Consider the following 16,111-nt stretch of genomic DNA (forward strand, 5'->3'; position numbering starts at 1 on the left):
GACAGCCATCCCGAAGACAGACACACATACACCCCTGAGCTCTGAACACCGAGCATCACACAATGTGAGCATTTCCACTTTATTGCACTTGTGAAAAAGATGAACAGCACTTTCTTTTTCTTTCCCTAATTTTCAGTTTAGAAGAATCTCAAGCGTCCTCTACTACCTAATGTAATGGCATTCAACAAAACTTGAATCTTCACAGTAATTAGAGCATTTGTTCAAACCTCTAAGACTTCAGCTTGACTGAAGTCTCTTGGCCTGAGGACTAACAGGATGGAAAAAATCTATGATAAAGAAGGGAGCTTGTTTCTCAAACAACTCTTTCCTGAATCTCTCGGAGGCTCCTTATTCACAGTTCAGCGCAGCCCGAGCCAGGAGAGTGGGCATCATGTGCTGAAGCCCAAGTGGCTCCAAAAACCAGGACAAGTTGGGCCCTCTCTGCAGCCTCACCTGTCATTCAGGAGTTTCTCCCTGACCTTGCAATTGCCTTGGGGGACCAAACCCAAAATCGCTGATATCATATATTGGGTGGAAGAGTTCCCTCTTGAAACTAAAGCGCCCTCAGAAAGATGAAGGGAAACCACAAGCGATGAAAGGTGGGCCCCAAGAAATAAAATGTTCACTCAAGTGACTTTTCAATCAGCCAAGTCCTGCTTCATAATCTCCTTTTCATGCTGTTTTTTCCTGCATGGCACTTATTACAGCTCATAATCAGAGTGTGTTTGTTAACTCCTCCCAGATTGTGAGCAACAAAAACACAGGGACTTTGTCCATCCTGCTCATCCCTGAGTCTCCAGCACCAAACTCAGCAAGCACTTGATACAAGCTTGTTCATTCATTCCACAAATGCCTATTAATGCCCACAAAGTCAGGGGCTGTACTTAGGAATCAGGAATGAACAAGACTCTTACCGCCAGGGGTTGACAGTCCATGGGGGAGCCAAACAATAAACAAATAAACAGATATATAAAACAAGTGTTTATTACTACTTGCTGGGGGGGCAGCTCCCTTTCAACAAATTCTGACGCTACTCCTATTCCGTAGGAGGTAGTGGTATGCATCAATACATCACCAGGTAACAGTGAACGACAAAAAATCCCGCCGCCCGGGAGCTTACACCAAGTTCATTCCTAATTCAGGCTCCTGGCTCTTCCTGTTCCCTTCACCTGGGTCCGTGTCCCCCAGAACTCCCCAGGGCTGGCTCGGCCCAAAGACACCTCCTCAGAGAGGCTTCCCGGTCGGCCCCTTACCGGAGGCACCATCTCACCATCCCCTTTTATTGTGGGTACAGCAAACGTATTCCCGTTTACTTAATATTCCTCCCCTCCTCCCCGTCCCCATAAGTTCCAGAAGGGCTTCAAGAGGCCTTAACAGATTTGTACTCCCGCTTAAGTAGCCCAGTGCCTGGCTCCGAAGCATCAGACGGCACGACCCGAGGTGATGAAGACAAGCGTTCCTAACTAACCCAGCTAGGGTGGCCGCGGACCAGACATCCGGCGACCCTGGGCTCGGGCCCCGCTCTGCGGAAGCTCTGGCCGGAAAGTGGACCTCAGCTTCCCCTTCTGGGAAATGGGCGCCCCTGCCCAGGAGCCCGCGGGGAAGGAGGCCCGAGCTAAAGGTGCAATGAGGGAGCCTGGCAGGGAGCGACAGCCCGCATCTCCCGGGCGACACTCACGTCTCGGAACTCGACCAGGCCCTTCTCGCCCAGGATGCTGAGGCACTCGTAGGCCGTGCCGGACTGCAGGAAGAGCTGCGCCAGGCACATGGTCTCGCTCCGGAACAGGGACCCCATGGCGGACCGGCCCGCGCCCCCCCGCGGGACCCGACGGGCGCCGGCGGCTCTGGGCTGCGCGGGCCCGCACGGTCAGCCGGGATGACCCGGGGATCGAGCTTCTCCTGCGGCCTGGCAGCGGCTCCGAACCATGGAGCTCCGGGTTATACCAGCTGTCCCCAGTCCAGCTACCACGGCCGCCGCTCCGGCCGCCGCCAACGCCGCCCTCGAGGCCCCGCCCCCTTGGCTACAGCCGGTTCCGGTTCCGCCCCCACGCGCGCGCGCACGCGCACGACCCCCGCCGGCCGACCAATGGCGCCAGGACTTGCGGCCGATGGCGGCTGCGGGGCCAACTGGCGCTAACCCCGGGTCATTGCGGGGGATTCAGGAACTCAGCCCCAGCCTGATCAAAAGCTGCCCCTCTCTCTGCCGTTCACAGCTTTATAGGAGTTTTGTTGATTTTACGTGCCAGAAAGTTCACCCGACTAGGGTATTACAATTTTGTGATTTTTAGTAAAGTTTCAGAGTTCAGCGTCGGGATCAATTTGAGAACGTTTCCATCAACCCCATAAAGATTTCTCCTGCTCAGTTCCAGTCAGTCCCCTTCTTATCCCCTAGCTCCCGACAACACTGAACAACCTTTTCTCCATAGATCTGCCTGTTAGGACATTTCTTATCAACGGAATTACACCCCGTGTGGTGTTTTTCTCTGGGGTCCTGGCCCCTGTGCGGACAAAGCAGGGTCTGGTGCCAGACTGCTCTTGCTAGGATCCTGCACACAGCAGCTACAGAGATCTCTGACAAACACGAAAACCGGATGTGAGCTTACTTAAAATTTTCTGACTTCTCCCACTGCGTTCCGAATAAAGTTCAAACTTCTTACCAGAGCCAGCAGACACACCACTGGGTCTAACCTCTGCCTTCCCCAAGTCCTGGTCTCCACCCCACCCACCTGCCTTCTTTCTTTTTCCAGGTTGGCGCGCTTGAACTTGCTGACTCTTCCCTTCTCTCTGCCTAGAACACCCTTCTCCAGGACCTTCTCAAGATTAGCTCCTACAAGTCTCAGCTCAAATGTCACTGCTTCTAAGAAGCTTGTCCTGACCACTAGCAGAAGTGTCCCTACCACCCCACCCTAGGCAGTCCTGTTTTATTTTCTCCATAGCACCTACCACTGTCTGACATTATCTTGTCTATGTTTATTGCCAGTTTTCCCCCAGTAGAATGTAAAACTTCCTGGACAAAAAAAAAAAAAAAAAAAATTGCCTGCCATTTCAGTAAGCAAAGGATGTCACAGCCATCAAGCCATTAGCCACTGCAGCCACCCCCAAGGGTTCATCCTGAGGGGATTCAGAAAGGAGAAAAACAAGTTACAGGTCCTAAATAGATAAGATGCATATCTAAGGAATAATTTACGTGAGCCCAGACTCTTCCACCTTCCCAGGCATGGAAAAGTGTTGCAGAGAAGAACCAATTCTTACTTCATGTTTCAACTGTTTCTTTGACTTGCTTTTCATTGCTGCTATTATAATCATACAAAATGGCCTGCCTCAGAGGAGGCTACCCCTCTGCCTATTAAACTAGAGTGCCTTTGTTCAGCTCAAAGAGAGACTCTGACCCTGCGCACCTGTGAATGGCTCTGAGAAAAAAAGAGATTAACACTTCCCTTCCTGAGGCTGGCTGTTCCCCATCATGTACTGCAAGCTTGATGGCCCTTTTTACTTTACTTCCTCATTGCTTTTCCTTCTCTATTCTGCCTTTTGACTTTAGTTCCTCATGGCTTCTCTCTCTGGTCTACTATAAAAGAACCTGGCATCCAGACCTGGACAAGGTGGTTATTTTGAGACATTAGTCTGCCATCTTCTCCATCAGCCAGCTTTCCAAAAAATCATATTCCTTGCTTCAACACCTGTCTCCAATTCATTGGCCTGTCATGAGGCAAGCAGAGCAAGCTTGGACTTGTCAACAAAAGCACTAAAAATCATTTAACTTGTGATGGCTGTTCTTTGTGATTACAGTAATCTTTTGATGTTCAACTATATGGTTTTTTCCCTTCGACAAAAACTCTTGTACATCTTGGCTTCTCCCTTACCTTTTTCAGTTTCACAGCAATCTGAGAGGCTGTGTTCCTGAGCTATAGCCTTCAGTAAGATCCCCAAACAAAACATAACTCTCAACTTTCAGAGTTATGTTGAAGTTTTTTTGTTTTGTTTCAGTCAACAAGTCTACCAGACAAGGGACATTGCCTTGGTATCTCCAGGGTTCAGGGCAGTAGTCGTTCAATAGATATTTCCCAAATGCATATATGAACATATAAACTATATAGTAAGGTCTTCCCCGTAGCTCAAATTGTAAAGAATCTGCCTACAATGCAGGAGACCTAGGTTTGCTCTGACCCTAATCCCCTTCTACTGTCAAAGTGAGTTTTCCCTTTCTCAAGTGCAAAATCTCCCTAACAAAGCCCACAAAATCAGGCTAATTCCCTGTCATTTGGAAATTTTACATTAACTTCACAGAGCTAGTTATGCTAACTGCCAGGGAAAGACTCTGAATCACTCACTGCAAAGAACCAATCAGTTGGGTATTTCCTTTGCTTTAATAAAAGACAATTTTCAATTCCTAGCGGGTGTAACCACCTCAACCCACAGAGATCCACATCTAAGAAAGAGTGCAAAAAAGAAAGAGTGCAGCAGAGTGGGGAGAAATTCAGTGTTTCCATGATGTTGTGGACTTTAATAAAAGTATTTACAACCTAAAAGTGGAGAGTTATGTTTTATTTGGTGGGAATTTTTAGGACTTCAAGCCCAGAAGATAGCATCTCAAGTAACCCTGAGAGAACGGTTCTGGGGAGCAGGGGAAGGAGTCAGGTTATATAGAAGTTTGCAACAAGGGGAAGGTAGTCTGAACATCAAAAGATTATTGTTAATTAAGAAAAAACAGATATCTGAAGTTAAGGAATTTAGTGATTTTCTATGTATGGCAAGATGCAAGAGTCTGGGCTTACTGAAACCATTCCTTTCATATGCATCTCACCTATCTAGGGCCAGTATCCTGTTTTCACATCCTGAGCTTCCTTTCCTTGGTCCTCACCACAGGGAGTGGCTACAGTTTTGGCTGTTAGATAGCAGGTATTCCCCTTCTTCCTGAATTCCCTTAGGGCTTAACAGCTCACACCTGTTAGGGCTGCAATCACTATTAACAGCGCCATCTTTATTTACTGATATGGCAGGAAACACTCTATTTCACATCATATTCTGAGATTCCTCAGGGCTCCACCGAAGGGAGTGGCTAAAATCTGACGGCTTCTAGGTGGCAGGTATTCTTTCCTTCCTGAGTTCCCTTAGGGCTCACCAGCTCACCAGTCATGGTAGCTGCAATCACTGATCACCGTGGCATCCTTTGTTTACTTATATGGCACAAAATATTCCATTTCTCATTGTATTACAAAACAGTAGTTCATAGTGCATGTGTTTGATCCCTGGTTGTGGAAACAGAACCCCACAAGCCACATGGTGTGGACAAAAAAAAAAAAAAAAAGATGCAACAACACATTGTACACAGCACCAGGGTGTCAAGAGATGCTCAGAACTCAGAGACAGAAGAGAATTGCTTTAGAAAATTCCATTTACCCACAGTGCACAAAGTCCATCTGAAACAATGACTAAATTTATCTAGCCCACCAAGAAACCTCACTGCAGGTGGCAACGTGGCCACATGTCTGTGGCTGGAGATGGCCGCTCTGCCCCCCTCCCCATGCTGCATCGTGCTGTCCGTCCCTTTGTAAGAGGCCCCAGGAGGAATTTCTCTCAAGACTCAACTAGGAAAAACTGTACATCATTGAAAGCCAGATTATTTTTTAATCAATGGTCCCCATGATTCCTGTAGCTAATCATATTTTGGATTTTTTGCAAACTGAAGACTATATTACGGACCTACCTTTACTAAATGCAAGGCTGTTGGCATATTTTTTCATGGGCTTGTGTTCACTCCTGGTTTTTACTTACCTCCTATGTTAGGTCCTTTCCCCTAACCCCTACATCTTGCCTCATCCATTTTTTTGGATTTTCATATTATACACACTTTTTAAGACTTCAGAAATGGAGTATTTCCTGCCATATCAAAGATCTCCTAGAGAAGGATATCACAGTCATCAGCAGTTGCAGCCCTCCAATGTGAGATGGTGAGCCCTAAGAGAATTCAGAAAGGCGTAGAATACCTGCGATGTAGCAGTCATCAGACTACGGCTACTCCCTGCAGTAAGCCCTGAGGAAGGCAACCTCAGGATGCAAAAACACAGAATGTGCATGCATGCTCAGTCATGTCTAACTCTTTGCAGCCCAGTGGGTTGCAAACTGTAGGCCACCAGGCTCCTCTATCCATGAAACTTTCCAGGCAAGAATACTGGAGTGGTTTGCCACTTCCTATTCCAGGGGATCTTCCCGACCCAGGGATCGAACCATGTCTCCTGTGTCTCCTGCATCAGCAGGTAGATTCTTTACCACTGAGTCACCTGGGAAGTCTAGAAACACCGGAGAGTGGCTCTATATAGCTGAAGTACATTTGAAAGGAATGATTTCAGTGGGCCCAGACTCCTGCATCTTCCCATACATAGAAAAGTGCAAAATCCCTTAACTTGGGATATCTGGTTTTAAATAACAACAATCTTTTTTGATGTTCCAGCTACTTGCCCTTTGTTGCAAAACTTCTATATAACGTGACTCCTCTCTTCACCTCCTCAGAGCAATTCTCTCAGGGTCATTTGAGACAGTGTCTTCCCGGCTTGAAGTCCTAAAAATTCCCACCAAATAAAACAACTCTCAACTTTGAGGTTGTGAATATTTTCTAAGTCAATAGACTTCAATGCATTTGTAAGCCTTTCTTAGGAATAGTGGAAACTTATCATTTCAACAGAAATAGATAAAAAATTCAAAGACTGACTCTCTGTGGTAGGAATAACATTTGAACCAAAACTCCTATGACTTTCATAATCTGTGATGAACTGAAGTTCCTAATTACACATATTGACACAGTTGACCCTCTCAGGCATTTTGCTCACTCTGGTGCATCAGTGAGAACACCCACTCTGAATTGCTTTGAATGTTTGGATAGCTACATATGTGAATTTAATGTGTGGAGCACTTAATAAAATTTTCTATAAAAATAAAACATTTCATTTATTAAGATTTTACAGAGAGGCACACAGGAGGACAACAAATCCCTGACGTAGAAGCTGACGATCTGTAAGAAGTCAGACGGTAGTTGAATTCTAATCTTTGTGTATTCTGATCCAGGGGCTACTGAGGAATACAGCTAGTATGATGAAGGATACAAGTAGTAAGCTCTTGGCAACACACTGAGAGTAAGGCTCTCCTGCAAGACAATGAATCAGACTAAGCAATTTTTTTTTGTCATTATCATCATCATTATTTTATTTTTTTAAACTTTTTATTTTGTATTGGGGTACAGACTATTAATAATGTTGTGATAGTTTCCAGTGAACAGCAAAGGGACTCAGCCATACATATATACATGTATATATACATATATAGATGTATCCATTCTCCCCTAAACTCCCCTCCCATCCAGGCTGCCACATGACATTGAGCAGAGTTCTCTGTGCTATATAGTAGGACCTTGCTGGTTATCCATTTTAAATACAGTGGTGTAAGCAACGTTTTTTTGGTCTTGGGGGCATTCTTGGCTGAGCCATACAGCCTATGGGATCTTAGTTCCCTGATCAGGGATCCAGAGATCAAACCCATGCCCTCCACAGTGAATGCACAGAGTCTTAACCACTGGACCACCAGGGAATACCCCAAAATGTTGTTATTTCTTAACTTTTTGGGTAACTAAGTAGAAATAAGCCAAAATATAAACAGTGATCATTTCTAAATGGCAACATCAGTACATGTTTTCTTTTTAAAACTTTGCTATATGTTTTAACTTTCCTGTGACATTTATACTTTTTTCAAAAGTTTTTTAATTGACGTTAACATAATGATAGCCATTTCAGAAAAGGGCTTTACCTACCTCGATAATATTGGGTCAGTGGATACAGAAGTTGTGGCCAACAAACCTCATTTCTGTTACAGTCGTACTCTGTAAAATTGATCTGGAATCTACAAAACATTTTAGAAGGTTACAATAGCTATAGCAAAGCATGCTCTTGATGAGCTGCATCAAAATCTGATTAAAGGGCTTCCCTGGTGGCTCCAGTGGTAAAGAATCCATCTGTCAATGCAGGAGACGTGGGTTTAATTCCGAATCAGGGAAAATCCCATGTGCCATGGAGCAACTAAGCCCATGTCCCACAACTACTGAGCCTGTGCTCCAGAGCCCAGGAACTGCAGCTACTGAGCCCACATGCCTAAAGCCCGTGCTCTGTAGCAAGAGAAGTCACTGCAGTGAGAAGCCCGCAAACCAAAACTGAAGAGTAGCCCCTACTCTCTGCAACTAGAAAAAGTCCTCGGGAGCAGCAGTGAAGACCCAGCACAACCAAAAACAAATAAATAAAATTACTTTTTAAAACTCATTTAAAACTTGATTAAAGAAATAAAGCTTAAAAAAAAGAAAAAAGAAAGCTTTTGTTTGTTTTTGTTTTTTACTTATTCAGCAGCACTACGTGGCATGTGGGATCTTACTCCCCCCACCAGGGATCAAACTCATGCCCCCTGCAGTGGAAGCATGCAGTCTCAACCACTGAACCACCAGGGAGGTCCCTAAACTTCTTAGTTTTGAACATATATTTTTCTGCTTCCTGATCATGTCACTGAGGTCAGCAAACAGATTACCTTGTAAGTGGACGGGGTAGCTGTGCGGGTATCTTAATGAACTGGACCGATGCACCGATGGGGAAGAGGTCAGCCTTGTCCTCACAAGTCAATCCACACTGGAACTGCCAGGTCACAGAGGAGAACCTGGGAGGGAAAGTCATGCAGGCAATAAAGCCACCACTCACTTCTGGTCTGTTAAGAACACTGGGTAACTGACACAACAACAAGGTGACTGGGCTTCTCCTACACACGTTTCATGTTTTACTGGTGCTACCCTGCCCCTTTGTAGTATGTAAATTGTCAAATGCACACACAAGCTGAGACAGCTGTATAATGAACCCTTGTGGACCTATCACAGGCTGCAACAACTACCAGCATTCTGCCAGTTCTGCTTCCTCTCTTCTCCCCCCGTCATCTCATTTCATACAGGTGCTTTTAAAGTTCATTTGTTTTATCACCTGTTTGTCTCAAACAATAGTGTAATAGTAATAACAGCAGCAGTAGCTAACGATTTTTGAGGGCTTTCTATGTTATTGCTGCCTCTTTGCCTATCCCAGCAGCCCTTTGCCTTTCTTCTAGTAATCGCACCTCAGTTTTCCCCAGTTTTCCCCAGAGGGAACTAACCCTCTCCCAGTCTCAGTTAAGCAGACCAAAGGGGACTCACCTGAACCTAGGAATGTGCCCATCACCTACACCCGGTCAATCAGATCTGTCTACTCTCCTGGCCATAGTGATTGGTTCAGAATGAAGCACATGACTGAAACTGAGCCAACGAAAGTCTTCCTAAACCATTTTTGAGAAAGATGCTCTTCCTTGCCACCTCTTGAGGAAACTTCCCTGAGAATGAAGCCCATCCAAAGGAAGGAGGAGCCAAGAGATAAAGAGGAAAAGACCCTTGACCACATAGGAATCATGAACTAACTGTGTACAAACTTTTCACAATTTGAACCAATAAAATCTCCTTTTGCTTAAGTCTATGTCAATTGGGAATCAGTCACTGAAAAGTGAGAGTTCTGACATGTAAAGGTGCTATCACCATCTGATCAATGAAGAAACTACAGTTCAGAAGAGGTTAAGCAACTGTCCCAGGTCACACAGCTCATACTGGAAAAGCCATGATTTGAACCCACCTATCTTGTCACCAAAATCTCTATATTCCCTGATCAGTATGCTGATATTCATGAATCTCAAAATATGCTGAGCACTAAGCAGCCCCTTATTCATCTCTGTAAGCCCTGACGAATGTAGAAGGGCAGAATCCCTTCTACATAGCCCATAAATATTAGTGACTGGGAATGAGTTTCCATTACAAACCCAGTTTATCCACATTCCATTTATATAAGTAATCATGTTGCTAATCATTGCAATTTGTAAATAAGGCAATCAGATTCGAAATGACTATTTCCTGGTTTTTTGGCACATCCTCAGCTTTACTGATTCTCTCTAAAGCACACTTAGCCTCGATGCCATCATACCTAGTCTCGACGCCAAGTATCTCCTGCTGAGTCATCCCTTCCACAGCGCCAGCATCTGAGAAGAGGATGCGGATGTTCAGCTGCGCGGGAACATCCAGGCAGATGCCACTCACGTTGCTGTCAGGTGGGTCTGCGCCTGCATCAAGGGCATCCGCACCTGGAGAGATGTTAAGTCATGCATTTTGGAAAGAGGAATTTAGTTGCAGTTTTCCTACAGTTCTGTAATGTAAGCCCCCAAACTGGAAATATTATTAGGCAGTAATCAGAGGACTGAGTCTTTAATCTCTAGCAGGCTCTAGTTATATGCCTCCCTTGGCTTCCCTGGTGTTCAAACGGTAATGCGTCTGCCTGCAATGCCAGAGAGAGACCTGGTTTCGATCCCTGGGTTGGGAAGATCCCCTGGAGAAGGAAATGGTAACCCACTCCAGCACTCTTGCCTGGAAAATCCCATGGACGGAGGAGCCTGGTAGGCTACAGTCCATGGGGTCGCAGAGTCGGACACGACTGAGCGACCTCACTTTCTCTTTTCGTTTTCAAAATGTCTCCTTGGGCTTCCCTGGTGGCCCAGTGGTAAAGAATCCGCCTGCCAGTGCAGAAGACGCATGTTCAATCCCGATCCAGGAAGATCCCACATGCTACGGAGCAACTGAGCCCAAGGGCCACAACTACTGAGCCTGCGCTCCAGAGCCCGGGAGCTGCAGCTACTCGGCCCACGTGCCACAGCTACGGCAGCCCGAGCGCCCTGGAGCCCGTGCTCCACAGCAAGAGAGGCCGCCGCAACGAGAACACCTAGCACAGTCAAACAAATAATTTAAAAAAATAAACAAAGACTTAAAGAAAAGTGTCGCCTTGTATGTTAACTCAGTCATTGGCACTTTAAAATCTTTGACTCAACTAATAAAACCATAAATCACGATTCAGTTCCCAAGCTCCTCATTGACATCCACCCAGAGTTTGAACAGAAATATCAACTTGCAGTAAAAGGCCATGAGGCTTATTCTATGCAGTCACTGTTCTAGTAAAAGCTTGTGTAAGACATTTACAATCCATACTAACAACTTTAGTTACTACAGATGAAATAGTTCAAAAGCAATCTCCTGGTGTGCTGCCACAGCAGTAATACAGACAGAAGAGGATAAAACTGGAAAAGAGATGAATTTTCATTCATCTCGAAAGCTGGCCTCTGTCGGGGTGGGAGGAGACAAAACAGCAAGGTCAGTCACAGAATGTGGATGGTAAGTCTTAGGGCCACTCCGGAGGGGATTTCTTTGTTCCTACAGGGATCTGGAAGGTTGTCACCAACAGTTTCCTTCTCCTTGATACATAGGGTCAGCACTGTTCCTCTTCTGTTTATTAACGAGGACCAGGGTTGACTTGCAGCTTAGACACGAAATACAAGCTAACAGTTTTCCCCATGAAGGCAACACAACGCCATCACCTCTGACTTCCCAACTCTGGTTTCCTGTCTTGAAATTTCCCGTGGTTTTTACTTCTCCAGTGCTTTATTGACCCCTTCCCTGCATCCCACGAGCACCTCCATGGCCCACCTCACTGGCCGACAGGTTAACAAAGAGTTGACAAGCCCCGACCCCTGAGTTCTACTTCCAAATGAGGACCTAACTCTGGGCTTAGGGTCTTGAGCCCAAGTGGGACAGGCAAACCGCGTGGCTGGCCAGACCCCACTGCCTGAGTCAGAGAGTGGTCAGCAGTACCTCGGCCAGGCATATGTATTACGTGATCCCTGGCCACCCCCAGGGGAGAGGACAGAGGGGGTTGTAATGATTCAGATCCTAATCACGAGGGGTGGTGAAAGAGCAGGGGCATGTGTCTGGTTGGCCCTTTGTATGAATCCCAGCCTGACGAGCTGAAGTGACCTCGGAGGGTGTGGAAAGGGTAAAGACAGGACTCCTTGTGTGGGGGTGGAGGGAGGGTTTGCACTCCCAGCAGCATCCACAGGGATGGGAGGAGACTTAAGAAAGCAGATGCTAAAAAAATAAAATAAAATAAAAATAAAGCAGATGCTGCAGCGTCAGATAGCTTGTTCAGGCCCCAAGAGGCAATCCCAGGAAGGAGAGGAAGAAAAGAAGCTCTCTCTATTCAAAGTGCCTCTATACACTCAAGCATGCATACTCAGTCACTTCAGTCATGTCTGATTCTTTGAAACCCCATGGACTCAGGAGGCTGGCAGGCTACAGTCCATGGGATCACAAAGAGTCTAACATGACTGAAGCAATTTAGCACACACACATGGACTACAGCCCGCCAGGCTCTCCTGTCCATGGGATTCTCCAGGCAAGAGTACTGGAGTGGGTTGCTGTGCCCTCCTCCAGGGGATCTTCTCCACCAAGGGATCGAACCAGAGTCTCTTATGTCTCCTGCATTAGCAGGTGGGTTCTTTACCACTAGTGCCACCTGGGAAGCCCCTTATGCATTCCAGACTCCGGGAGAAATCAGAGCAACGCTACCAGACTTGCTGGCTGGGAGGAGACGAAGAGGAAGGAACCCTGGGTTTAGCTCCAGCTCTGCCACAACAAACTGTGACCTTAGACCACCCCTGTGAGCCTCAGCTCAGTGACCAGATGGACACTCTGTAATTGGGGTGGAAATTGGGCTCATCGGGGCTAAGTCTGTTCCATGTACTCCCTGCGGTATATCTCTTCTTTACACATCAAACCCTGTGTTATCTCTTCACATACTAAACCCTTCTGACCCCAACACTCAGAGCAAAAGCCTCTGACCAAAGATGCTGGAATGTCAAATCTTTTTATCTGGCCTTGGTGACCCTGCTATTATTAGCTCTGTTACACCTTAATTTCTTTCTTTCTTTTTTAATAGCTTTATTGATATGCCAAATAGTTGACCTACTTAAATTTAAATGTACAATTCAATTATATTCACAAAGCTATGCAACTAGCAGCAGATTCAACTTTAGAACATTTTCATCACCCCCCAAAAGAAATCCTATACTCACTGGCAATCACCCTTTATTTCCTTCCAATAGCCTGAGCCTTGGGCAACCACTAATCTGCTTTCAGTGTCTATAGATTTGCCTTTTCTGGACACTGCATTATAAATGCAATCCTATAGTATGTGCTCCTTTGTGTCTAGCTTCTCTCACTTAGCACAATGTTTTTTATCACCTTTTAATTTTAGGTTAACAAAACTGCTTTTGTAAATTATAAAACCAGTTCTCAACTGTCCATATAGCTGGCAATCAAAAATAGGAATGCAGACTGACACGCACTGAAAATCCTTAAACTTCATTAAGACTTCCTTTTCCAAAGACCGTTAGCTTGTAAAACAACAGGGCAATTTGAACTTCCTGTGGATTTCCTCTTTTAAAAAAAAGAAAGCCATTGTGAATAAGAGGTAAAAGACATGAAAAGCCTCCTACCTGCAGAGCTAACCTCTAAACAAATGTCTGTTGGATCACAGCAAAGAAATAAGACTGTTGAGTCAGGCTTTAATACCACATCTGACGCTACACAGTCACAGCAATCGAGGTACATCTTTTACACACGTGCAGCTTTGACTTACGTATTATTTCAAGCCAGCCATCACTGAGATCGTTGTAATTGGAGTTGCCTCTCATTGCAACATGAGTCGCTTGTACTAATGAATCAAGAAGTTCAACAGCATTCTCCCTGCAAGAGAGGAAGACATTTCTCAGCTCCTGGCCAGCAGGTCTTATCCTGAAGTCCTTTCTGGGGGTGTCCAGGTTGTGCTTGCTGGATGCTTAAACAAAAAAGAAACTGCCAGGGGATCTAGGCCGGGAGTCTCACCCCTCGAGGATGGTCTTCCCGAGATGAACTTATACAGCAAGGGGAGGACATATGGAAGCAATCTTTCACTTTAGACTTAGAACATTAGTAACGTACATTAGAATCACGTGCAGGCTCCTCTGAGTGTCACAGAACTTGGCAGGTGGGTAGATCACATGTCAAGTTACCAGGACAAGTTCATGAGCCAGAGTGACCCCATAGGAAAAGGAACCTAAATAATTAGCCAGAAGTTTGAGCTATGAAATGAGGTGAAGAGGACTTCTCTGGTGGTCCAGTGCATAAGAATCCACCTGCTAATGCAGGGGACAGGGTTCAACCCCTGCTCTGGGAAGATACTACATCCCGAGGAGCAACTAAGCCCGTGGGCCACAACTACTGAGGCCTGTGCGCCTCGTGCCTGTGCTCTGCAATGAAGAATCACCCCTGCTCGCCACAACTAGAGAAAGCCCAAACGCAGCAACAAAGACCCAGTGCAGCCAGAACCAAATTTTTTCTAATTAGGTTTCAGATTAAGAACTAGAACTTAGCATCTCTCTTGTTCCAGTGACCTCACTGGAGGTACAAATCTTATGAACCACAAGGGAGAGACTCTGGCTGTTGACTCAGGCCTTGCACCCTTCCAATCATGAGCCACCATGGTAACTTATTCCCACACTTTTTCTTCCCTTCTCAATATCACCTCCACCTTTTCCCTGCTCCCCAACGAAGTACACCACTTGGGATATATTTCAGACGAGATGGGTGTAAGAATGAAAGTGAAAGTGTTCGTTGCTCAGTCATGTCCGTGTTGCTCAAATTTTGCGACCCCATAGACTATAGCCCGCCAGGCTCCTCTGTCCATGGAATTCTCCAGGCAAGAATACTGGAGTGGGTTGCCAGTCTACTTCTTTCTCCAATATATGCAATCAAAACCACACTTCCTTCTCCAATACATGCAATCAAAACCACAAGAAGATACCACCTCACATCTACAAGGTTGGCTATTATTCAGAAAACTGGAAAATAACAAGTGTTGGCAAGGGGGAATTCCTTGGCAGTCCAGTGGTCAAGTCTACAAGCTTCCACTGCAGGGGGTGAGGGTTTAATCCTTAGTCAGGGAACTAAGATCCTTCCTCCAGAATGGCATGGCCAAAAACACAAACAAGTGTTGGCAAGGATGTGGAGAAACTGGACCCCTTTTACATCATTGGTGGGAATGCAAAATGGTACAGCCTCTGTGGAAAATAATATGGCAGTTCCTCAAAAAATTAAACATAATGGTCCAGCCATTCCATTCCTGCTTATACACACAGAAAAACTGAAAACAGGTGTTCAAACAAAAAGTGATACAAGAATGTTCAAAACACAATTCACAAAGCACTGTTCCACAAAAGGTGGAAATACCTCAAATATCCATCAACTAAGGAATGCGCAAACTACCGCACAATTGCACTCATCTCACACGCTAGTAGAGTAATGCTCAAAATTCTCCAAGCCAGGCTTCAGCAATATGTGAACCGTGAACTTCCAGATGTTCAAGCTGGTTTTAGAAAAGGCAGAGGAACCAGAGATCAAATTGCCAACATCCGCTGGATCATCAAAAAAGCAACAGAGTTCCAGAAAAACATCTATTTCTGCTTTATTGACTATACCAAAGCATTTGACTGTGTGGATCACAATAAACTGTGGAAAATTCTGAAAGGGATGGGAATACCAGACCACCTGACCTGCTTCTTGAGAAACCTACATGCAGATCAGGAAGCAAACAGTTAGAACTGGACATGGAACAACAGACTGGTTCCAAATTGGAAAAGGAGTACATCAAGGCTGTATATTGTCACCCTGCTTATTCAATTTATATGCAGAGTATGTCATGAGAAACACTGGGCTGGAAGAAGCACAAGCTGGAATCAAGATTGCCGGGAGAAATATCAATAACCTCAGATATGCAGATGATACCACCCTTATGGCAGAGAGTGAAGAGGAACTAAAGGGCCTCTTGATGAAAGTGAAAGAGGAGAGTGAAAAAGTTGGCTTAAAGCTCAACATTCAGAAAACTAAGATCATGGCATCTGGTCCCATCACCTCATGGGAAATAGATGGGTAAACAGTGCAAACAGTGTCAGACTTTATTTTTTGGGCTCCAAAATCACTGCAGATGGTGATTGAAGCCATGAAATTAAAAGACACTTACTCCTTGGAAGGAAAGTTATGACTAACCTAGACAGCATATTAAAAAGCAGAGACATTACTTTGCCAACAAAGGTCCATCTGGTCAAGGCTATGGTTTTTCCAGTGGTCATGTATGGATGTGAGAGTTGGACTGTGAAG

At 45.4% G+C, this 16,111-nt stretch overlaps 2 protein-coding genes across 4 annotated transcripts in view; both read right to left on the reverse strand.

Annotated features, from left to right (window-relative positions):
- Positions 1–2,013, reverse strand: part of ATP6V0A2 (ATPase H+ transporting V0 subunit a2) — a 40,341-nt gene extending 38,328 nt beyond the window's left edge. The window contains exon 1 of the mRNA XM_070475132.1: positions 1,679–2,013. Coding sequence (XP_070331233.1) covers positions 1,679–1,795 — 117 coding nt within the window. The 5' untranslated portion in view covers positions 1,796–2,013. The remainder of the gene's footprint in view (positions 1–1,678) is intronic.
- A 4,906-nt stretch (positions 2,014–6,919) lies between these two features.
- TCTN2 (tectonic family member 2) overlaps positions 6,920–16,111 on the reverse strand; it is a 30,123-nt gene continuing 20,931 nt past the window's right edge. For all 3 annotated transcript variants that reach the window (XM_020901333.2, XM_020901332.2, XM_070475133.1), the window contains 5 exons: positions 13,557–13,663; positions 10,020–10,176; positions 8,563–8,688; positions 7,802–7,890; positions 6,920–7,141 (listed from right to left, as the gene is read on the reverse strand). In XM_020901333.2, the coding sequence (XP_020756992.2) occupies positions 7,038–7,141; positions 7,802–7,890; positions 8,563–8,688; positions 10,020–10,176; positions 13,557–13,663 (583 nt within the window). In that variant the 3' untranslated portion in view covers positions 6,920–7,037. The remainder of the gene's footprint in view (positions 7,142–7,801; positions 7,891–8,562; positions 8,689–10,019; positions 10,177–13,556; positions 13,664–16,111) is intronic.

The sequence above is a fragment of the Odocoileus virginianus genome, chromosome 12, assembly GCF_023699985.2.
Source record: "Odocoileus virginianus isolate 20LAN1187 ecotype Illinois chromosome 12, Ovbor_1.2, whole genome shotgun sequence".
Taxonomy (NCBI): Eukaryota; Metazoa; Chordata; class Mammalia; order Artiodactyla; family Cervidae; genus Odocoileus; species Odocoileus virginianus.